Below are 24,264 nucleotides of genomic sequence, written 5' to 3'. Positions count from 1 at the left end.
CCCGGCAAGGTGGGGGCCCCATTTGGGGAGGGACTTGAGAACAGAGAAAAATCGAGGCAGACGGGTCCAAGCTGCCTCTGAGTGAAGACACAAAAGAGCGCCTTCCTAGGTTTTCGGGGGACAGTCCCTGCAGACTGAGACCCGGCGCAGTTCACGCACGTGCACGCCGGACGCGCAGAAGGCGGTCCAGCCTTGGGAAGGGCCCGCGGGTGCCTGCGCAGGGGCGGGGCGGGGCGGGGCGGGCGGCGGCCGCCCGGCAGCCTTTGGCCAGCAGAGGGCGATGTGGCGGACGCCTCGATCTGTCTGCTCAGGGGCAGAACTGAGATTTGGGCCGCGGGCGGGCGTGGGGGGAAATGATCCTGCGCGAACTTGTGACTTGTGCGTGAAGGGCAAAGACCGGGCATGATACTCAGGGACCCGCTCCTTCCCTGTCCCTTCTGGTTCCCTCTGCGACGAGCCACTGCAGAGGAACCAGCTTAGCAAGACTCAGCAGGAGCTCGAGATTGGACCATGGTTTATTGAGGACCTACTGTGTGCTGAGCAGGAGCTGAGTGCTCCCACAAGCAGGATCTCCAGGTAAGAGGCTGTAATTTGGGCCCTGGCACTCAGACGGAAGCACCGGGTGCTCTGCTCTCACCAAAGCCTCTTTCCATCCCTGACCACTGGCCGTTAGCCGGCCCCTGTCACTCCACTTCCCGCCTCAGACCTTCACCCCCTCAGGCATTTTCCAGCCTCTGGACAGCTGCTGCCTTTGGAGTCCCAGGAGGAGCCTCTTTGCTCCCAAATCCAGCAGAGATAAAATCTGTCATGGGGAGGACTGACTCCTGGGCTGAGCGGGTTCCAGTAACCAGAAGACGCAAAACTGCCCGGAAGTAAACTGCCCTGTGATCATCTGAGAACCTAACAGGTCCCTCTCACTTTCTGTTTTCACCAGTTTCACTTCCTGGTTCTCCTTCGGGCCTTGCACAACTCAGGGAGCCAGGCCTGGGAAAATGCCACGGTGCACGCAAGCCGCCCCTGGGTGGGGGCTGAGGGGAGGGGGGGGGGGTGCTGGGTCATTTGCAGCGGGAGGGAAGGAGGCTGTATTTTTGTCACCTCCTGTGGAGAATGGTGGGTCCTTCCCTGCCCCAAGGGCTGAGAGGCCAGGTCTTCTGAGCTTGGGACTGTTCTCATCCCTAGCCTGAGCCCTCCCACCCCACAAACCTGAGGCTCTACCTCCCATCCACCAGCCCAGGCTTTGGGGTAACCTCTCCATCACATGGACATACACCCTTGACGTTGCCAAATGCTGAATATTCCACGTGTTTCTCCACAGCCATCAGGTTCTCCTTAGACACACACGGTCTGGGGTCTGGCCAAGACTGTGGGCCTGGGCCAGGGACCAGTGGAGAGCAGGAACCTGGGTGCTGGAGGCTTGCTGGCTGGAGCCAAATTTCTTCTGAGCCTCAGAGGCCCTGCAGGAAGCCGGCCCTCAGCCCTTCTCAGTCCTGGACAGAGAAGGCTAAGCCACAGTGGGGTGAGCGGCCGGCTTGCCTGCCCAAAGGCCCAGGGTTGTCTGGGCCCAAGGATGGCGGCTGGTTTGAGTTAAAGCAGGAACTGGAGCTTGCAGAATTAGTCTAGGAGGCCCTTCAGGCACTCCTGGCCTCAGATAAAGTTCTTTTCAAATCCCCATCTGGAGGCAAATTGCCAGGGGCTGGGGGGCAAAAGGAGCAGAAGGGACTGATGAACTGAGCTCTGACACCGGCTGAAATTTCAAAGAAACCTCAGAGGACATCAGGACTGTGGGACAGTGAAGGTCCTGGGACAGTGAAGGCCTCATTCTTGTCACGTAGAGCAATTACCTGGGACCAGAACCTGAGTCTCCTGACTCCCAGCTGAGTCTTTCCCCAGCTGCGCTGGGCTTCTGAAAGCCAAGCTTTCAGTTAGTCCGAAAGTCCTGGGCCTCACCCGTCTGACCTGCTACCTCTGCACTGTCCTCTGACCCTGCCACACCTGCAGCAGGACTCCCTGGGTGGAACGGCCTAATAAGGCAGCTAGGATGGAGGTGGGGGAGGGGCCCAGGATCCGGGCCCCAGCTCTCCCAGATGGATGGCGGCTGGTGCTCAGCTGGTGGGGTCTTGTCCCGGAGACAGAGGCCCCAGGCCTCATAGAGCGGAGATAGAAACCCACACAGAGAAAATGACGGGCCCTGGGTGTCTGTCGGGCTTGTGCCAGAGGCTGAGACCTGGCAGGGCAGGATGTCTACTGAAGGCTGGACAAGGCCCTGTGTCACCCGGGCAGGTCTGGTGGGGCAGTGGGGTTAACTGAGGGCAGGGGGTAAAGTGCAGGCCTAGGCTCTGGGCCCGGGGACTGGGATTCCCTGGCCTGGCCACCCTGGCTCTGGGGCCTCTTTTGCATCCTATCCTGGGGGTGGTAGGGGCTGTGCCCCAGGGCGTGAGGGTGGGGAGAGAGCCAGGCGTCAGGGAGCCTGCTTCTCTGCGCGGGCCAGACGGCGGGGGATCGGGTTTCAGCCCAGCTGTATTTTTGGCTGGATGAGCCGGCAGGCGGGCACAGCGGCCCAGAGAGGGGCACCCTCCTCCCCAGCACGCGTACTCACGCCCCCTCTACCCAGACAGGGCACCCACCGTCTGCCACCCACCCCACACGCACTGCAGGTACAGGGGAGTCAGGCTTCAGGCCTGTGGCTAGCGAATCACTTTGGGCTTCTCGAGACCGTTGCTGAGTTTCTGTAGTGTCTTCTTGATCCGCAGAGCCGTGAGGCGGGCAGAAGGGTTGGGGTACCAGCACTCCCGCATCATCTGAGCCAGGCCTGAGAGGACCTGTGGGGGGAGGGGGGGCAGGGAGAGGCAGAGGGGAGGAATCAGAGACACAGATCAGGGAAGATGAAAAGGAGGTGGTGAAAAGGGGGCGGCGCCCAAATGGGGGGACATTAACCAGTACAGAAAGGACCGGATGGGGGAGATAAGAGCATGGAGGAAGGGCAGAGGAAAGACAGAGTGGTAAGAAAGGGAACAGAGGGCAGGAGAGGAGAAAGACGAAAGATGGAAGGGGAAGACAGTGGAGTGACGAAGGGTGGAAGGTGGCAGGCGGGACAGAAAGAGAGCTATAACTCAGCCCTTCGGGGGCACTCAGGCCCCCTTCGGTGAAGAGTGTCTGGGGAACACCTTACCCTCACCCACCCCCCACCTCCGCCAAGATCCGAGGAAGGGGAGACATGCAAGCCTCGGAGCCTCCACGTGTCCCGTGCGGCTGGACTCCAGTGCAGAGGGAGGGACTCCCTGGCAGGGCCCCGTGGATACTGGAGGAGGGTCCAGGAGGAGCCTGTCCCAGGAAGCTGAGTGGTCTGAGACTGAACGAGCAGCACCTCTGCCTCAGAACTCAAGCTGGTTCCCGACAGGGAGTGTATGTGATGTGTGTGTGCACAGCACTGCCTATGCGTGGCTTTTTATGGATATGCATGTTGTGCAGAAACACGTGTCTATGTACATGTATGTATATACATGCATATTCATTCCTTCAATAAACATTTGTTGGGCATTCTGAGCCAGGCACTGTGATAGCTGGGATACAAGGCAGCGAAGGAGACATGTTCTTTGTCTTCACAGGGCCAACCGTCTGGCATATATGTGCATGCATATGTATCTGTGAGTATATGTTTATGTAGAAGCATGTGCATGCCTGTATGTGTTTACATACACATGTGCCTGTGTCTTATATATGTATGTGGAGTGTTTAGAGAAAAAAATGAAAACAAACAGCAACAACAAAAAAACTCCATAGCAAGAAACGTGGCAGAGAGACTCTGCCTTTTCAGGCAAAATGGAGGGTTCTGAAAATCCAACATCTCAGGGGTCCACAGGCCACGGATGTGGGAGGTCAGAGTACCCCCGGACAGACCCTGGAATCCACCCTCCAGAATCGATCCAGGTGAACAGACACCTGAGGCACAAGTTCCCGGGGCCAGAAGTCCTAGCCGTGAGCCACTGCCCCGTGCCATCCCAGCCCCCGGGGAGGCCTCACCGGGTCTGCGGTCAGCCGGTTGGGGATGGTGGGGGTCTGCTGATCAACACACACCACCTTCTTCATGTCCTCAAAGCTGGGATCATTGGGCACCACGTCATAGAAGGGTGGCCGGTAGTCCTCCACGATGCCTGAGGATGGGGGGTGGGGGGTGGGACAGTCACTGGGCACCCCAAGAAGGCCCCACGCCACCCTGAGGAGAGGCTTGCCCATCCTCTGTTCCACGGTCCGGAAAACCAGGTGTCTTGACCCATGCTATCCTGAGAGGGATGCTATGACATAATCGATACGTGCACCAATAATGATAATTACTGCTAATTTTGCACTCGCCATGTGCCAGGCATTGTGCTATAAACACTTCAATGCTTCCTTTTGTTAGCCTTCACGACAACCCAACGCGATGGGTATTATCGTTACCCCTATTTTACAGATAAAGAAACAGATGCTCAGAGGCGTTGAGCCCCAAGTGACACAGCTAGTAAGGGTAGAGTCAAGATTTAAACTCACCTTGGGGCACCTGGGTGGCTCACTCAGTTAAGTGTCTGACATCGGCTCGGGTCACGATCTCATGGTTTGTGAGTTCCAGCCCCCGAATCAGGCTTCACGCAGACAGTGTGGAGCCTGCTTGAGACGGTCTCTTTATCCCTCTCGCTCTCTGCCCCTCCCCCGCTCATGTTTGCCCTCTCTCTCAAAATAAATACATAAACTATATAAAAGTATTTTAAAAAGAAAAAGACTTGAACTCATCTCATTGGATTGCCAGGCCAGACCTTGTTTCAGTCTTTCCGTGGCTGCCTCCTGCCCGGGGTCTGGGCACTGCTCCCAGGCCCCAACCATCACAGATGCCCGATAAAAACGTTTACTGGGCACGTTCCCTGTGCCAGGCCTGGTCCTAACTGCACTGCATTAAATCTTCACAACAACCCTCTGAGTAAGTCATGCTATTAGCTCCACTTTATGAACGATGTAATTGAGGCCAGAGAGGTTAAGACACTTGTCTGAGATCACACAGGTAGTGAGTGACCGAGCTAAGATTCAAGCCCAGGAAGTCTAACCAAAGCCTGTGCTCTTGACCTCCAAGCTATACTTAAGAGAGAGAAGCTGGCCTGCTGCGGGGTGCGGAGGGACGTGGCACAAGGAGAAAGGGATCTTCACCCGGCTCCAAGTAACACCCACCCACTCTGAGACACGGCACAGGCCTCGCTGACCCCTTAGCAGGCAGTACTACCTCTCCTCACTGTCCCTGAGGAGAAGCCTTCTGAAAATGATGCCTGTGGAGCTGCAGACAGCGCAGGCAGAAGAGGCCAGACCTAGACAAGGCGCCCCGAGCCCCCCTGCTTCCCAGCCTGAGCCTGGGGGCCGTGGCCACACAGCCGCAACCTCAGGAGGGCCCGCGCCAGCTGTTCTCCCCGTGGCGGGCTTCCAGGCCGGCCCCTGCGCCTCTCGAGCCCTAATCAGTGCTGCGCAGAGGCCTGAGCGTGTCTAATGGGCCTTTAATCAGTGCCGGGGCTGACACCAGATTACAGTGTTTATAATGCGCCACGAATCTGTGTGGGGCTGACAGAGCTTCCCTCCGCTCCAGGAGCCTGCGGTCAGCCTCCCCTGCGGCCCTGGCCGGTCCAGCCTTCTCGTCCTGCCTGCAGCCTGGCCCAGGGGGTCTCGGCTCCTTCCAGGTGCCCCCTTCCCCAACCCTAGTGTTCAGAGCCTACTCTGGGAGTGTACGTCTGAAGGGGCAGGAATCTGAGCCCCTCCAGAGTCTCCCAGAGGGACTGGCTCCACTCTGGCCTCTCTCTACCAGTCAGCGCTGAGGGTAAAAGAAGGCTGGCATGGGGCTGGCTCCTAGCGGATGCTCAGGAAATGAGAATGTCCCTGTCCCCAAGGAACGGAGCTCCAGTTATATCCTGAGGTTGGCCCCAACCTGTCAGGACCTCCGGCAATCCCTCCCCACAGACAGCCTCCACAAAGACTGACAAGCCTCCCCACCTGGTCCAGGGCTGCAGGGCACCAGCCACAGGTCTGCCCCAGCAAGGCTGAAGTCCCTCCAACTGTTCCTAGCCCCTCCAAAGGCGCCCATGTGTAATAATGAGGCAGTGATAAGCAGGCAGTGCAGACACTATTATATCCTGCATTTTTATAGCAAAGAAACCAAGGACCAAAGAGGTTTAAGTAGCCCAGTGATAAAGAGCACTAGCCCCAGAGTCATATTGGCCTGGTTTCAGAACCCGATACTGCCTCTAGCCAGCTGAGATTCTGTACCTCAGTACCCTCATCTGTGAAATGGGGATGATACCATGTCAGGTATTCGTTATTACAATAAATTGCTGCTAATATTTACTGAGCCCCAGAATACCTCCAGATACTGTCCTAGGATTATCTCAATTAGAAACTATTAAAAAAATTGTTTTAATGTTTACTTATTTAGAGAGAGAAAGAGTACGTGAGCAGGGGGAGGGGCAGAGAGAGAGACTCCCAAGCAGGGCACAGAGCCGGCTCGGGGCTTGAACTCATGAACCGTGAGATCATGACCTGAGCCGAAAACAAAAGTCGGGCGCCTAACCGACTGAGCCACCCGGACGCCAATACTAGAAACTATTTTTATTCTCATCTCCAAATGAAATGGAGGCACAGAGAGGTTAAGTAACCTGCCCATGGTCATAATCAGGAACTGAACCCAGGCAGTCTGATTCCCAGCCCATGCCCTTAACCGCTAAGTGATACCACCTCCTGCCAACACACGATGATTAAAGAACATCATCCGTGCATATAGCAAGGCACGTGGCACATGTTTAAGCTCAATAAAAGTTAGCTGCTATCACTTATCCAAGATTTCACAGCCAGACTCATAGATTTGCAGAGCCACACCTTAAACGGTCACTCAACTCGACCCTCATGCCACGGGCACCAGCCATGGCAGGAAGCCCCTGTCTCCTGCCTGTCTGCTTGTCTATCCACCTGCCCCATCCCTCTTTCTCCACCCTGTGCGGGGTGGGCCCTCACCATTGACAATGGTCCGACGGGCGATCTCCCACAGCACCAGGCCAAAGGCCCAGATGTCTGTCCACTTGTAGGACTCGAAGCAGTCGGTGCGGATCTGCTCTTCCAGCACCTCGGGGGCCATGTACCGCTTGGTGCCCACTCGTGGGTTGTTTCCGATGTCCAGGTAATCACTACCCTGGGAGTGCATCACAGCCAGGCCTGTGGGTACCAGGCCTGTCACTCCTGCCGCTCGCCCAAGCCCACAGAGTGGCCCTGGAGGCTGGGGTGCGGGGGGCAAGGTGGGGATGGAGAGAGATGGTGAGACATAGAGTAGCAGGCGAATGGAGACCTGCCCTGCGGTGGGCTGGGAGACAGCAGGCACCGGGAGAACCACCTGCCCCAGTTATATTCTGCTCGTGTAGCTCTCCTAGGTGCCCAAGGACCCGGAGAGACGTGAGTAGGCAAGGCAGGTGTAATTATGCCCATTTCACAGAGCAGAACCCCAAGGCCCGGTGAGGGGAGCCATGCAGTCAGTGAAGCCAGGATGAGAACCCAGGTTCTTGGAGCCCTGCCCCTTTCTCCCAACTCCTGGAGCCAGAGCGGTATGCCGGAAGGAGTCTGGGCTTGCAAAGCGTCAAGGCAGCTTGTGGGGCTCTCGCAGAGGTGAAATGAGACAACACACATGCCTGGAGGGATTAAAGCGCCCATCAGTAGTTGAGTCGTCGCCACACTCAGGAACAGGCAAAGGCAGAGAACCTAGTGAGGGGGAGAGTGCTCGAACCCCGCGCCCCGCGAAGGGCCCGCCCTACCCGGGCGGCTCACCCAGGTCGGCGATGCAGCACTGGAGGTTGCTCTTGACCAACACGTTGCGGCTTTTGAGGTCCCGGTGGGCGATGGCCGGTTTGCCCTGCGTGCCGAAGATCTCCACGTGCAAGTGTGCCAGGCCGCAGGCGGCCGATACAGCCAGCCTCAGGGCCAGCTGGGGCTCCAGCGTCTGCCTCTGCAGAAAGTCATAGAGTGACCCATGCTCGTGGTAGTGCGTGATGAGCCACAGCTGCGTGCTCGAATTGCGGGAAGTCATGTCCGAGGCGATAAAGCCTGTGGGCAGAGGGTCGGGTGGCTCAGGCAAGGGGCTAGGGATAAGGGAGGCCAGACTGATCGGGTCAGGGCAAAGCTGGGGCTGGGGCTGGGGTGGAGGCAGGTCTGGCTTAGGTCAGAGAGGAAGCTGGGGTCAGCGGTTGAAGCTGAGGGCTGACGGGAGTCCTTCAGGACTAGGTCAGTTGTCCCGAGGCCCGGGGACTCCATCCTGGAGTCGGGGGCGGGGGGGCACTGAGAACCCCGGCCTGGCTTAGCATTCCCCGCTTGCCTAGAATGTTGTCGTGTCTGAGCAGCACCGTGTTGTAGATCTCCGTCTCCCGGAACCAGGACTGTTCATCCCTTGAAGAGAAGATCTTGATGGCCACGCTCTCACCATGCCACAGGCCGCGCCACACCTCGCCGTAGCGGCCCTTTCCTGATCCGATGGCCAGAGGGGTGGGAGAGGGTCACATACTGGGCACACACAGCCCCTGGGCATGGGAATCCCCAGAAGAGCCCCCATCTTCATTCTTCACTGACCCCAATTGCAGAACCTCTAATGTTTATGTTTAACTTAATCCGGGCCCACCCTCGTTAGCCTTGTTCCTGCCAACACCTGCAGAAGGATCTAGCCCTGACCCATCTCCAAGCCACTCCCTGCCCAGCAGAATTCCCATTCGGACCCAGGCCTGGTCCTGCCTCAGAGGTCCAGACTCAGAGGCCAAGAGCTTGCCCACTCCTGTGCGCTCATGGGAGCCCTCGGTCCAATCGCCCAGGCTCACCCACTGCTCACCTACACACTCCACCAGGGCCACCTGCCGCGCCACTGTCCTCTGCACCAGGAAGGGCAGTCCTGAGCCACTGCCCGTGGTGCAGTCACTGTCCAGGAGATCCTGGGGGTACAGAGAGGCCACTGAGAGGCTGCCCCCACCTGGCCCAGCCCATTTCTTCCTCCTTAAGCTGGGCCCCCGCTGCTGTGTCCCTACAGGCTCCTCCCTTGCCCAGCGGCATCTCCCCCCCACCCCCCACCCCGACTCAGATCTCTGGGTGTCTGTGACTGAGTCTTTCTCAGCTCCTGTCTGGCTCCTATCTGATTCTCTGGCTCCCGTCTACCCAACCCCCACCCCTGAGGTCCCAGACACCCCCAGGCTTGTACCCCCAGCATGCTGTCCCCCTGCTCCGACGCCTTCAGGATGAGGCTGGACTCGCCCAGATCGCTGTGCAGACCCCTCTGCTTCTCCCGCCTCCGCCGCCGGACATGCCACAGGCCCAGGGCAGCCAGGGCCACCAGGACCAATAAGGCCAGCACAGGGCCCAGGATCAGAGGCAGCTGGCCGTCTACTTTCGGCTGTTCTGGAGGAGTCTGGGTGTCTGGTGGAGGGGGCGGGGAGGACACTGAGGCCCAGCTTCCACCAAGCCGGATTCCCCCCCATTTGGCCACTCTGCCAGGTATATCCCAGGGTCCTTCCTCCCCCGCCCTCCTGGCCAGAGCAGGGGCTGGAGGCAGGGCAGGGGGGACAGGGACTAAGAAGACAGGGAAGGGTTGCTGAGGTGGCCACACGTACCATCCAGTGCCAGAGACACGTTTTGGTTGCACAGGGGGCTGTAGCAGCAGTAGTGGTTGACGAACTCGGTGGGACGCCCCTTGCATAGCTCCTCGTGCAGGCTCCCACAGCCCCGATGCTCCTGGGGTTGTCCGCCCTCCTCCCGCACCAGCACTACTATGCACCAGGCCCCCTGGCAGGTGGACCCCCTGCAGGTTGGACCCTCACACGTGCAGGTCACCAGCGGGCCCCGGGAGGGCTTCACAGGGTCTCCTGAGAGACACAGCAGAGGCTCAGCCACTCTGGGCCCAACTCCTAGGCAGAGACTAACAGCCATGCCTGTCCCACTGCCCCTCCCTTCTGACCTCTCAAACACACCCACTGAGACCTTGGTCCTCCAGTCCCATCCTTAGATTATCCTCCCCTCCAGAACCTGACCCCCCCAGACACTAGGAGAACCAGGCTTCTGTCCCCTCCCTGATCCTAAGACCTTCCCTCCCAGTTCTAGGCCCAGCCCTGGCCCCCAGCCCCAACCCTGAGGGGTCTCCCAGGTGCCCCCTGCCAATGTCCTCACCCTCTGCACCCCCAGGTGGAGGTTCCCACCGTGGAGGCTGGTAGAGCACCAACCTGTGGGTTTGGATCAGGAGGACAGCAAAGAAGGGTTGGGGTAGCTGGGCATTTAGTCTAATTGAGCCTGCCTCCCACTCTCCAGCCAAGCTCCTAGGTGCCCCCCTCTCCCCAGCTCCTCAAATTCAGCCCCAGCAAGAGCAAGAGCAAGGTCCTTTCTCTATCCAGGACCCTGTCCCCTACCTGCTTCCCTAAGTACTTACCCTGGGTCAAGCCCAAGGCCATCAGTAGCATCAGAAAGCCTCTCCTGAGGGAGTCCAAGGTCATGGTCCCTGGAGAAGAGAGGGGGTACAGCAACATCTATGAAATGTGATCCCTTTGGTGTTCTCAGCCGCTAACTGTGGGTCCCTCCCACCTAGAGGAAATCACTGGGAGTTTTGGGGGGGGGCACAGGGAGGCCTCCTCCCTACTCCCTGTGTCTGGCTTTGGGGCGGGGCCTGCAGGGGAAGTCCTGGTTCACTTCCCCATGGAAACCATCCTGTTAGGGGTAAAGGGTAGAGAGCCATATTTAAGTGACAGAGAGCTTGGGGGACTCCTAGCTATTTATCCCTACTCCTGAGTTCAGATGGGAGGGCACAGAGGGCACAGGGCCAGGGTGGAAGGAGAGTGTTTTTAGCAGTACCCCCCCCACTCCTGTCCTCTGCCTCTTACCCACCCCTTTCCCGGTGCCGCCATCCCCCTAGCCCTGGCTGCCTCAAACATAAACAGGCTCCTGTCTTCACTTCCTGCCATTCAGGGTCCCGCCAAACTGGGAACAGGAATCAAGATTGTTTAGATTGGGGTCTGGATAGAACAGGCAGGAGTCACGCACAGCAGGGAGGGAGCTCAGGGCTATTCTCAGGGCAGGCTGGGGTGGCTACAAGGTCTGGAGGAGCCACACGGGGCTGGGACACCCCGTGACAGAATTCTAGGGGGATACCTTGTGAACCACAAAACCCAGCTCCTTATTTTAGAGAAGATGGAGATTAGGCCTCAGACAGGGCAGGAGACTTGTCCAAGGTCAGACAGGACTCAGTGGCAGCACCAGGAGTGCGACCCAAGTGCCCAGACTCCCAGTCCAGTGCTTTCCCCACTCTGTCTCCCAATCCAGGCGACAGCCGAGGTCTGAGCCCTCAGGGCGGTAACAACCATACAAACTTGGACAGCGCTGGCTCAGGCCAGGTATGAGGAAACCTCTCTACAATTTCACCAGAGCAGAAGATGCCCTCTCTGAGCCATTCCCTGGCCGTCTTCCTCCTCTCTCCTTGCTGTCCTGGGAAAGGGTGGGGGTAGGGCCATTGATGTGGGAGGGGAAGTGAAACATACTTAGACACTGAATGTTTGACCTTCCACAGCCAGTTAAGGTTGAACTTTTCCAGAAGTTTGGTAGAGAATGTTAAGGAAGTAATTCTGATTGGGGCGCCTGGGTGGCTCAGTCGGTTAAGTGTCCGACTTCAGCTCAGGTCATGATCTCGCGGTCCATGAGTTCAAGCCCCTCACTGGGCTCTGTGCTGACAGCTCGGAGCCTGGAGCCTGCTTCCGATTCTGTGTCTCCCTCTCTCTCTCTCTGCCCCTCCCCCGCTCACACTCTGTTTCTCTCACGCGCAAAAACGAATAAATGTTAAAAATATTAAAAAAAAAAAAAAGGAAGTAATTCTGATCTATGATAGTCCCCAACTCAGGTCCCAAACCAACTTGTGCTTCAGAAGCCACCCCCTTCTTCATTTCTCAAAGGCTTAGAACTAGAAGAGAAGGATGGATGCTGCAGCAAGAAGGACTGAAGTCAGACAGCAAGAAGGACTTCCTGAGTGGTGGAGAGTGTGCAGGTGTGTGCCTGGGGATCCAGTCCCCAGGAGCAGCTACCACCAGGCTGGGGCGGGTGGGGGGGGGGGGAGCTGGGGCGGAGGGGGTCTTTTGGCATAACACAGTGAGGCTGGTAGGGCTGGATGTATGGCCACATGGGCTTCAGAAGGGCCATAGTCTAAGAATGGTACCAAATGAAGATCCATGGTACTGAGGCTCCCAGGGCAGGATGGCTGGGGACCGGGGCGGGGGGGAGGGGGGGGGTTCATGGGCCTCTCTGGCTGGTGGCAGCTCTAGCCTTCCTGCCTGGGCTTCCTCTGCCCCAGAGGCCCAGGGCCGGGGGAGGAAACGGAGCCCTGGGCTGCTGCAGCTGTGTCCCCAGCCTCTGCCTGACCTCCCGTCTCTTGCCCCTCCCGGCAGGCAGTGAGGACTCTGGCAAGCACTCGGCAGGGGGACCGGTGGCTGGAGAAGGACCCCCAGACAAGCTGAATTTGCCCACTGGGGCAGGGGTGGGAAGCCATCTGTGGAAGCCTTTGCTTGCCCAAAAAGCAGCTAAGGACAAGGTACGGGGGAGGAAGGAAAGGGTGGATAGCGATCAGGATAAAATCTCTCCCGAAGCTTCCACTTCTCTGACAGTGCCCCACAGTACCCTCTTACCTACTTGATTATGCATCAGGACCCCCTGGAAGTGCACATTCTTTGGTCACACCCACACTCCAAATTCTGATTCAGTCCATCCCGGGACCAGCAAGAAACTTGCATTGTAAAACGTCTCCAGGTAATTCTGACCCGTTTGCATGGGTCTACCCCTTGAGAAATGTGTCCTACACAGTGCTAAACCTGCTGTATGTGTTTTCATTTCTCTGTGCAGGGAGGGCCCTGCTGGGTGAGTGGGAGCAGGGTGCAGAGGACAGAGACTCTCAGTCCCACCAGGCACTCCCCCCCCACCAACTAGAGAAGGGACAGACTAGTGAAACCTCAAAGCCAGGGACTTGGAGACGCTGCAGAGGGAGGGTGGAGTGAGGGCTTTGTTCTCAAGCCTTCCAGGCTCAACAATGGTACAGGGAGGGCCTGACAACATTTGCAGACTCCGCTTCTGGTCTTATCCTGGGAATGTAGTGGAGTAGAATTGTGACTCTCTAGCTTTGGTTTTGTTTTTTGTTTCTTTAACGCCTCCTTTTAATTTTTTCTTTTCTTTTATGTTACAGACAGAGCACAAGCAGGGCAGAGGGGCAGAGGGAGAAAAAGAATCTTCAGCAGGCTCCACACTCAGCGTGGAGCGGGACACGGGGCTCGATTCCACAACCCTGGGAGCACAGCCTGAGCCGAAATCAAGAGTTGGACGCTCAACTGAATGAGCCACCCTGTGACTCTCTAGCTTTAAACTGGGCCCGCCACAAAGCTAAGTACAGAGAGTGCTGAGTCCTGCCAGTCCAAACTCAGAGTGACCCTGATTGCCCAGAGACCTGACTCTAGCACAGACAGACTCCTGGGGACTCGTAGTATCCCTTCACTTCTTTTTTTTTTTTTTTTAATTTTTTTATTTTTGAGAGAGAGAGAGCACAAAGGGAGGAGGGACAGAAAGAGAGGGAGACACAGGCTCTGAAGTAGACTCCACGCTCTGAGCTGTCAGCACAGAGCCCGACATGGGGCTTGAACTCACGAACCATAAGATCGTGACCCCAGCCGAAGTCCGATGCCCAACCCACTAGGCCACCCAGGCGCCCCTCCCTTCACTTCGAAGCAAAACTTCCTGAAAGATCTCCTGCTGACAGAAGCATCACTGTTGTTGGCCAGAAATCACAAATGCCAAACTAACTTCAAACATTAACTGCCCACTGTGAAATCTTTAATAATAAGAACTAATCTTCTCTGAGTGCTGCTAAGTACTCAACTTTGACGGTTAATCTAATTTAACCCTCACAATGATCCAGGGGGGAAACTGAGGTTCAGGGATGGATGCTAAGTTTCTTGCTCATCATCACCACGGGTATCCCGATCATCTTGAGGACAGGAACATATTGCACGCTGCTGTTGTTACCACGGGGTGCCCGATGAGGGTTTGTTTAGACGGGAAGACAGAAATCATCTGCTTGCTGCAGGCTCAGTCTTAAGTTGGAGAACCAGAGAAGGGGTGTGCTCAGAAGGTGGTTATCGATCTGTTTCTCAGCGGCAGGACTGGCTCCGCACAGCGACAATTGTAACAGGGCTGGAAGAGCCTCACTCTGCGAATCAACAGGTCTTACCCACACAGCAGAGGGCTGAGCTACTCATACCAGGCTGCCCCTTACCGTACACAAAACACTTTCATCTGCATCATTTCACTGGCCCTTCACCGCAGCGTGATGTAGCATCACGCCTGGATTTTAGGGTCTCAGACAGAAAGCACAGGCAGCACAGTACAGCACCAGGGTCAGGATCAGGCAGACCTGGGTTCAAACCCTGCCTCTCCCACTTAGAACTACGAAGTTTGGGGCAAGTTACTTAAACCTTCTGAGGCTTAGGCTTCCCTACAAAAAAGGAAAATAACAAGTGTTCATTTCATAGGTATCATGTAGTAGAATTATTCAGCCGAGTACTAAGTGGCACACAGTGAGCATTTAACAAATGTTACCAAAAACCCAACAGCACCATTTACACCATCCACGGAGCTTTGGACAAGCGACTCAGGTCTGAACCTCTTTAGTTTTCAGTAGGATGGGCGTAATAAACCTCTTCTGCTAAACTGTGGCCAGGATTCCATGAGAAAAATATAGCTAAGCGTACATCTAAGAGCACTCAAATAAATGGTATCTATTTTTGACAACCCCATGAGATGAGAGGACAGGCACTAGGACAAATGGGACCGTGAGAGATCAGAGAGGACAGACCCCGACTCAGCCAGAAGCTGCCACTAATAGAGAAGGTGAGTGCTATAGTCCACTATGCCCCTGTCCTTCAAGAAGAAATGGCGGGGGGGGGGGGGGGGGGCAGCCCAGAGATGCTCTTAACAGCACTGGCCTCCAGGGCAGACTGGAAGTCTGGGGTCCCAGCCTACAGGGAGAAAGGGAAACCCTCTGGCCTGGATCTCCAGGGAAGGCCATGGCATGGGGATTATCTGACCCTACAGGGTTGGAGGTGAGGTCTGCAGGATGGAATTATCCTTAAGCAAGAACCGCAAAGGCTGGCCTGGGAAAGGTGGGCTTCAAGGGGAGGCTCAACACGGTTGCAAGTAGACACTCCCTCCCAGGTCAAGGCAGCTGCCTGGAGGGACACGCGACCCCTTCCCTGTGAAGCAGAGCAGGAATCCTTCTGCCCCTTTTACAGATGAGGAGAGGAGACAGAGAAGTGACTGGCCCAGGGGCCAGAAGTTTTCTGATTCCCAGCCCAGGTTTGGCCCAGCCCGCTCCAGGGTCGTGGGCAGATGTGCGGGGAAGGCCAGGGGCAGCTTGCCCTGGTGGGGAGCTGGGACTGACCCTACGGCGACCTCTGTGAGGCGTCCTCTGGGATCCGCCCCGAGAAGGGCCCGTTCGGGCTCGGGGTCGGGCCGCCCGCGGACCTGGACTCACCTCTGGACCCGCCCTGCGGGCGGCGGGCCGGGCGCCTCCCCTCCCGGCGGCGGCCGCGGTGGCACGGCGAGCGCTGGACGGCGGGCCCGGGTCGTGCGCGGCCCCGGACGGCGCTGGGGCCCGGGCGGGGCTCGCTCGGCGCGGACGGCGCGGCGGCCTCCCGGGACTGGGAAAGGGGCTGGAGCAAAAAATGTTTCTTATTCCAGCGTCTTCCTGCCTGGCCCGGCTCCACCACTCCCTCCTAATAAACCGTTTCCTATTGCCCAGCTAGCCGACGGGCCGCCCGCTCGCCCCTCGCTGGGGCCGCAGGACCCGGACCCTCCCCCGCGCGGCTCCCAGACCCCGAGGGCAACCGCCCGCTTCGCCCGCCTCGGCCGCCCCCGCCCCGAGATCGTGGCGGCGCCCCCGCCCCGAGCCTCCCACATCCGCCTCCCCGAGGGGGCGGGCCTTGGACTCGGGCCGCGGGGGGTCTCGCGGGGTGGCCAGGCCAGGAGCCGCGGGGGGCCAGAGTCGAGGCGGGAGGCACGGTCTGAGGGCCGGTAGCGGAGACGATGGACGGAGCGGCGCCCTCTCCCGCTCCGAGCCGCGGAGGGGGCGACCTGGAATCGGGACTGGAAGGGGGGCACCGAGGGAAGAACCGCGAGGAGAGGGGAAGAGGAGGTAACTTACCTGTCCTTCACCCACCCTCGGCCCCTAGTCCTCGGCCTACTAGGCTCAGAGCAGCGAGGGCAGGGTTTGGGGCTGGCAGGGTCCGAAATATTTTGGCCCCTCCCTCTCCACCCTCGACCCCCCGCCCTCGAGGACTCCCGACTCGGTCCGAATCCTTCAGCCTCCTCCCTCTGGCCCCTTCACCCCCTCTTGTTCACTCCCCTCTTCCGCAGCCTCTCTCCGCTCAGCACAGGGTAAAGAGGCCCAGCTCGGGCTGCTCTGGGTCAGCGGCGGGAAGAGTGAGGCCCTCCGGCCACAGCACAGCCCAGTGACAAGCACTCCTCTCCCCACAATGTCAGGCCAGAATTGGAAGGAGAGGCTGGGAACTGCCTTCGACTGCCCCCTTCCAGGCAGGCCCCTCACCCCACCAAATGGAGATGGGGACTGGAGCCTAGTCGGGGCACTGATGGGACAAGGCAGACAAAGAGTTGCAGAGGGGAGCAGAATGGCTTCTCCCCCAGAGAGAAACTTGCTCTCTGTCCTGATTCCCTCGCATAGGCCCAGAGTACTGACGTCATCGCCTTGCTTTGCTCCAACCACTGTGAGCACCCTGAAGGCAGGACTTCATTTCTAGCCTCCTAGTTACCCACAAAGACCCTGCAGTCTGGGAATCCAGGCTAGCTGCGTACCTCTCCGTGCCTCACTCCCCCATCTGCTAAATGGGCACAGTCAACAGTGCCACAGCCTCATAGGGTTGTTGTGAGAATGAAGGCAAATGATGCTTATCTCAGTGCACAGCAAAAAATGCTGGCTGGCTGTGCCTGCCACAGGGTGGACCCTCAGTGACAGTGTTCAATGAATAAATGAAAAGGCTGGGGAGACAGTAGCCTGGGGGCCAAGGTGGAAAGAGTAGGTATTGGAAGCAGAAGCGGACCTCTAAGGTGCCTTCCTCTGTGAAGATTGTGTAAAATGGGCCAGGGACCCTCCCCCCCACCCCACCCCACCCCACCCCGGGGGCTCCCACCCCAGCTTTTGCTGGGAATAGAGGCTGGGGGAGACATCAGCTCAAGGCTTGGACGACATCGGTTGTTGACTGACCTCACTTCCTCTGCTGAAACCCTCCCCAGCCCCCACCCCACAGCTGCTTCACAACTTGTGAGCATTGTGAATTGCAGAGCCAAGGCACACCCAGATTTCAGTGTCAGGACCAAGCTGAGTCCTGCAGCCAATAGGAAGTACTATGGGATTACGGTATCTGCTCTTTCAGATTATAGCGGCCACTTCGGAGCGTGGCCTCGTGTCCATCTATCATACCCACTCTCCCCGCCACCCCCCCCGCCCCGTCCCTGCCCTGCATTGGCTTCTGATAAACTTCTGCCAACCCCAGCCCCTGGATTTCTGTTCTGGGTGGTGGAAATGGGGGCTTCCCTGAGGGAAGCATTTGGTCTGAGACACTCAGCGGGACGGAAACAGTGAGATGGCTAGGGCTGAGTCGCTGGTGAGAGCCGCTGGGGATGGGGGCCGGGCGGGGCGGGGAGGGGGGGGTGTTATCTAGGAAGGGGTCAAGTTTGGAGGAGGAGGACGGGTGCCCAATGGGGCACTGGGGAACGGGCTGTCAGTCTGTGCTAGAGTCCCCCAACCTCTCCAGAGCACTGAGCCCTCTGGCCCCTGCCTGGTGCTCACTAGAGCTTCTTGTGAACCCACCCATGCCATAGCACACGGAAAACCTGGGGAAGGCATCGGAGGAGGGACACAGAGTTGGAGAAAGCCCTGGAGAATAGGCCCAATGAGGAAAGGGAAAAGGAATTACAAACTGTGTCCAAGTCTACAAAATTAATTACTCAGAAGGACCAGCTGTTCCCCATATTCAGTGAGGACAGAACAAGAGGAAACAGGCTGAAAGGGCTGAGATCTGAATTTAGATATTTGGAAGGATTTCCCGATAGTGTGTGAAGCAGAGAGAGAGGCCTGGAGATCCTAGGAAGGCTATGTGGGGTGAATCTCAAGGAGATTCTCACCTGTGGAAGGCAGGTGACGTGGAGTCCAGCAGGCAGGCAGGAGATCGGACAACCTGCATTTTCAGAACCATGTACGAGTGTTGAGTTCACGTATCGCTTTTGACATGAAGGCAGGGCCAACTTCATGGGTATTCAACCTGTGCAGATACATAGGACCCCATGCTTGGCTTAATGCTCTGCTGTTGCCATCTTGAAACTCTTAGTAATGTTTGAACAAAGGGCCCCCGCGTTTTCATTTTGCACTGGGCCCCACAAATTATGTAGCCAGTTCTGCTTGGGATGAGTAGGAAGAAAAAGCAAGGGGGAGGGGGAGGAGGAGGGGGAGGGTGGAATTAGCAGAGGGTGAGCTGGGCTTTGTTTCATTCAAATTGCAGAGTGGGAGAGCGAGAGGAGCCAACCTAGGGAATCTTTCTAATGTAAGAGACATGGAAACAGCAGAACAGGGTTACACTACCTGAGGAGGAAGAACTGTGGGTCTCCTTTAGGAGGGAAGAGGGGCAGATACCTGTGAAGTCTGTGCATCAATTCAACACGGAGAAGGGAGTCTGAGCTTTGCGGGCTGGATGAAGCCCGAGTTTTGCCTGGAGTGGGAGGGAAAAGTGATCTCTCTAGGTCTCCTTCAGCTCTGAGCAGAAACACCATGTTGTCCTAAAAATAGCAGTAAACCGGGGACCTTCTCTGGGCCTCAGTTTCCTCCTCTGTACACTGAGGGGTTTAAACTGGGTACTTCCAAAGGTCCTGCCCAGCTTCATATTATCTTGTTTGGCTCTGAGATTCAGAAAATGGTCTGATCTAAGGCCCGGTCATTACAGCTCAGGTAAAAAACGCCATGTGGCTGGTGTTAAGGTTGGGGGAGGGGAGGGCAGCTAGGGCCTACCCACCCAGCACCTCAGGAAGAGGCTGGCAGACAGGGGCCAGATTGCCAGACTCAGAGGGACAGAGTCACCTTCCTTTTCCTTCCCACCTCCTCCAGGATGTCCCATAGATGGGTTCATCCGCTCCTTGCCTATCCCTGAACCGTCAGGATGACTCATCTCAGGATGGAACCTCTTAAGAAAGGGTTGGCATGTCAGGGCAGTCTGAGATCAGGCGGTGCCCACACAATGCCTCAGGGGCAGTTGTCCTGCAGCCTGGGCTCTGCTGGGAAGCCGTTCCAGCACCACCTCCACCTCGGCAGACCGGCAACCTCTGGACTGCCCCTCCCCACTTGCGTCCTCAATGCTCTGACCGTTCCAGAAAACCGGCCCCACCACCTCGGGAAAAGAGTCCAGACTTGGACTTGGAGTCTGCATGCGAGCCTTTGTCTCCACAACCCAGGCAAGGCGCGGACTGTTCCTCCTCTACCACATTCTCAGCATAAAAGCAAACACTCTGCGAGGGTCCCCTACCAGCTCTAAAACCCGCACAGATGTCCGGTTTGTGCGCTAGAGGGGGGCCGAGCTGTGCGGGAGGAGAAAGAGCGCAAACCGGAAGTCAGGAGATCAGAGGCTTGGCTGTGCGACGGGGGCCTCTGCTTCCCCACCTGCTCAAAGATGAGTAGGATGTGTTGCCTCGTCTACTGATAGGTACCTGAGGGCTTGTTATCCAGATGAATGTATAGCCACTGCAGATGACTTTGAACTATGAGGCCACCATTCTGAAAAAAAAAAGAAAAATTCAAAAAATTCCAAATAAGCACGGGGTGACATAAAGAAATGAGATCCTGGCAGAGGGACTTGATAACGAGAAGCAACTGTGCCCACCCCCGGCCCCTCTTGCTGGGGCTGACCCCCTTCCCAGAGTCTCCACTACTCCCTTCTCTGATGTTTACTGGGTAACTCTAAATGATACATTCGCACTGAGCTCTCTCCATCTTTCCTCAGTTTTATTGAGGTATAATTGACAAGTCAAATTGTAAGGTATTTAAAGTGTTTATCAAAATGATTTCATACACGTATACATGGTGCAAGGATTCTTCCCATCAAAATAACACATCAGGGGGCACCTGGGTGACTCAGCCGGTTGAGTCCGACTTGGGAGGCTGAGCGCACGATCTCGCTGTTCGTGGGTTCAAGCCCCGCGTCGGGCTCTGTGCTGGCAACTAGCTCAGAGCCTGGAGACTGTCTTTGGATTCTCTCTTTCTCTCAAAAATAAATAAAACATTAAAAAAATTAAATAAAAATAAATAAATATTCAAAAAATAATAACACATCTATTACCCCCTCATAGTTATCTCTTGTTGTTGTTGTTGTTGTTGTTTGGGTGAATAGAACTTAAGTTCCATACTCTCCACTAATTTTATGTAATACGGTATTATCAACTGTAGTCACCATATTGTACGTTAGGTCCTCAGACCTCATTCATCTTCTAGCTGAAAGTTGTACCCTTTTACCAACCTCTCCCAATGTCTCCCTCCCCTCATCCCCGGCAACCACTTTTCTACCTGCAGTTTCTATGAGTTTGTCTTTGTTTTTGGATTTCACACGTAAGTGACACCATGTGGTATTTGTCTTTCTGCTGTCTCTAAACTCAAAAGCGTTGGGCATTTTTTTTTTTAAGATTGTATTTTTAAGTAATCTCTACACCCACGGTGGGACTTGAACTCACAACCCTGAGATCAAGAGTCGCACCCTCTACCGGCAGAGCCAGGCAGGCATTATCTTAAAGCTTCAGAATTTAGGCCATTTAGATTCTTTTCTTTTTCTCACTCTTCTAACTATTGATCATTATGTTATTATTTTGTAAATTTAAATAATTCAACTTTAGTTCCTATTCTATCGGTATCAGATAGTGTCTTTTTTTTCCCTACATGGTATCTCTTTTTTCTTTTTTTTAAATTTTTTTTTTTTTTGGAGTTTATTCATTTTTGAGAGAGAGAGAGAGAGAGCAAGCAGAGGAGGGGCAGAGAGAGCAGGAAACACAGAATCTGAAGCAGGCTGAGCTGTCAGCACAGAGCCCAATGCAGGGCTCGAACCCACGAACCGTGAGATCATGACCTGAGCCGAAGCCGGATGCTTCACTGACTGAGTCACCCAGACTCCCCCACATACAGTATCTCTTGACTCTTCACTAATTAAGACTCTTCACCCTTTCCTAAAGCTGCAATTTTGCTGCCATAAAGGAAGATACATCGTGCTGAGGTGAACATCTTATTATTGGGGAATGCCAGGTTGAAAGATCACTGGAGGTGTCCTGAAGGTCTGGCTGAGCATTTGGAATGGCAGCGGAGTTCCTAGAATCATTGAGACTTTTGCCCACCCTAAAGGAAAGCAGATCCCAAATTTGTGGGGTGAGGGTGGGCAGAGTTGCCCGGCAAGGGGATGGGGGCCTGGTAGGCTCTTGGGTGGTGCTGAGGGGACTCTTGCTGCCTGAGGAGAGAGTCTGAGGGGTTAAGGGGACCATCCCCAATGGGGAGGGCTTAGTATTTGAACAAGGAGGGGGTCCCCAGGATTTGAGAGCTGGTAATGGCCCCAGCTGGGAGAGATTGTTTGAAAGAGGGTCTGAGTGGCTGGGTGAGGCCACAGGCCAGCGGGATTTCCTTCAGCTCCAGCCACGCGGGTGGGTGGGACCAGATTGCTGGAACTGGACACAGGAATCTGCCTTTGTTTCCAGCTGGAGGGGAAATACCATAAATCCTGCCCCTTTCCCACCCCTCTGGCATCCGTGCCCAGGCGCTGTCCTTGCAAGAGCAGACAGCCTAGTATGGAGGGCCCTCAGCAAGCCCGGATTCCAGGGCCCCCCATCCACAGGCCCCTGCCCCAAATTGCCCCACAGCAGGTCACGGGCATGGATGTAGGAAATAGTGGCTGGGAGGTATCCAAGGCTCGTCTCGGGTAAATAGCCACAAAGCAGGGTTTAGGTTTTGGCCTGCTCGCCTCTCTCCTTTACCTCAGAGGGACTGTGGCTTTTCAGTTAGGTCTAAGGGTGAACTCAGGGGTAAGGTTTTGTCCTGCCCCTCCCTGTCCCCCACCAACTCCCACTCCAAATAGTTGGACAGGCTACAACTAGGAGGATAGTCACATGGGCAAAGCACGGAGCTGGACGGCTGGAGAATGTAGAATGCTGGGGCACAGAGGGGCTAAGAGGGGGAGACGGGACCCCAGGAAGGGGGGACCCCGTCTTGATTTTTCCCTTTGCCAGTGTGTCCGTGTGTTTGTGTGCCTGTGTGACAGGGTGTGTTTACGTGTGCTTGGTGGAGGGCGGTGGTGGGTAGGGAGCCTGTGTGTAGGGTAGAGAGCCCTCCCCTATTCAAAGTGCCTGCCAGCCTGCAGGTCCCTGTGGCACCTGGCTGACTGTTGTGTGTTGGCACGTGACACTGCCTGTGTGACCGATCCACGTTGCAGAGTCCCTCTGACCCCAAGCCTTGCCATCCAGTCCTCCCTCCAGATGTCATACCTTCCTTAACCATGAAAAGCCAGGTTCCCTCTGAGGAAGAGGAGAGAGGTGAGCAGGTCTGAAAGTCTGCTGACCAGGTGGGTTTCTCGGTGGGGCCAGCTGAAATCTGGGGGGAGAACGGTCCTTGGGGGTCAGGGTGAGGGACGGGTAAGGGATGGGGGGAAGTATAGGGAGGGAAGCAGCAGGCCTGGTGCTTGGTGTGGTGGGAGATGCGTAGCTGTTTCCAACTATTTGCAACCATTGCATTTCCCAGTTTGGAAAAAAAGGCACATCAATGAATGAGTCCCCACCTGTCCCTCTGTCCTCCCTACATATATGTACTCCCTTGCCTTTTCCTGACCCAGCAGGGCTTCCCTGGGGCATGCCCTGGGATGACTGGGGACACTTGGCTCCTGGACCAGAACAGCTCCTAAGAGGAGGAAGGAGACGGTAAAGGGCCCTCTAAGCATCCCGGACCTTGGTGGAGTCTGAACGCAGTTCGTTGCTACACACGTTTATTCAGCCTGTATGGGCTAGGCACAGAGCCAGGGAGTAGGGAGACGGGCTGAGGTTCTGTCCATGCAGGACTGAGGGAAGGGCGTCCCCACAAGCCTGGCTGATACCCCAGTGTGTCCGGAAAGCCAACTTTCCAGTCCCTTCCGTAGGAGCCCCTATTGGGCAGGGTGAGGGTGGACCTGTGCACATGCTGGGAACAAGTGGTCTGGCCATCAGTGCTATGGGGATGAAAAGTGAGCTGGGGGCACTCCGGGCCTGGGGGGTCTGAGAAGCTGGTCTGAGAAGGCTGTCTGGGCTGAGCAGGTGTTTCCACTTCAGGGCTCGCCAGAGTAGTATTCTAGAATCATGGGGGAGGCCATGGGGTTCCAAGGACATGTCCGCTGGCCTTCTCCACGGGGCTGCCCCCCTTGGCCTCACTCCTTGCCAATCGGCACAGTAACAAAACCTGTTGTTTACCAGGCACTGATGGTTGGCCGGGCCCTTCTCAGTGCCTGGCATGCCTCTCCCTGTTTAGGCTGCACGACAACCCTGGGAAGTACAGATTCTATATTGTCACCATTTGCTGTTACAAATGAGGAGCTGGAGGCTGGGAGCACTCCCTGGTGGCAGAGACGGTAGGAGTCAAGGCCGGGATTCAAGCCCAGGTGTTGGTCTTTGCAGGGCACTTTTGCCAGGGGCGTGTTCTGCACAGCCAGGGACCTTGTTCAGAGTTCCTTGGCCTCTGCTGACAGGGACTCCATTTGGAAGGCTCGGGAGCTGGGCTGGCGTGGGAAGAAGCTGGGATGTTAGCGGAGAGGTTGACTCGGGGCAGCACAGGCAGAGTGAGCCACGTGGGCTTCTTTCCTCCCCGGCAGCCTGAAAGGCTGTCAGAAGCAGTTAGAGGATTAGAGAGAAATGGCCTGGGAGGAGGACTGGCAGGGCGCAGGCCCGGGACTCCCAGCTGCCCCGAGATGGCCATCGATAGAGGGTGGGTCTCCGAGGTGGAGAGGCTCCCCCTGCTGGAAGATCGCTGCCCGCTCGTCGAGCTCCCCAGCATGCTAGACGGGAGAGAGAGCGCGACAGTGGGCTAGTTCTCTGGTTCTGAAGATGCGGTGGTCACCCCCACGCCCTAGTACAACTCAGGCTGGTTAGAAGTGGGAGGGAGAGGGGAGCCTG

General features: G+C 56.5%; 1 protein-coding gene across 5 annotated transcripts; it reads right to left on the bottom strand.

Annotated features, from left to right (window-relative positions):
* Positions 1-503: 503 nt before the first annotated feature.
* Positions 504-16,734, bottom strand: ACVRL1 (activin A receptor like type 1). 5 transcript variants are annotated; one of them, XM_053226271.1, is made up of 11 exons: positions 16,244-16,734; positions 15,575-15,752; positions 10,448-10,516; positions 9,639-9,890; positions 9,230-9,444; positions 8,867-8,966; positions 8,363-8,509; positions 7,819-8,094; positions 7,018-7,215; positions 4,021-4,151; positions 504-2,819 (listed from the first exon to the last, which is right to left on the bottom strand). In XM_053226271.1, exons 3-11 carry the CDS (start codon positions 10,509-10,511, stop codon positions 2,685-2,687), a joined length of 1,518 nt encoding a protein of 505 aa, XP_053082246.1. In that variant the 5' UTR covers positions 10,512-10,516; positions 15,575-15,752; positions 16,244-16,734; the 3' UTR covers positions 504-2,684. The 5 variants fall into 5 exon arrangements, with proteins under 5 accessions (XP_053082246.1, XP_026892002.1, XP_053082247.1 ...); XM_027036201.2 differs by lacking the exon at positions 16,244-16,734 and having other exon boundaries at positions 15,575-15,845; XM_053226272.1 differs by lacking the exons at positions 15,575-15,752; positions 16,244-16,734 and adding an exon at positions 14,318-15,274.
* Between the last annotated feature and the right edge of the window lie 7,530 nt (positions 16,735-24,264).

The sequence above is a fragment of the Acinonyx jubatus genome, chromosome B4 (genome assembly GCF_027475565.1).
Source record: "Acinonyx jubatus isolate Ajub_Pintada_27869175 chromosome B4, VMU_Ajub_asm_v1.0, whole genome shotgun sequence".
In the NCBI taxonomy this organism is placed as follows: Eukaryota; Metazoa; Chordata; class Mammalia; order Carnivora; family Felidae; genus Acinonyx; species Acinonyx jubatus.
Note: the sequence above shows the minus strand (reverse complement) of the source record. Positions and strands in the feature narration are given on the sequence as shown.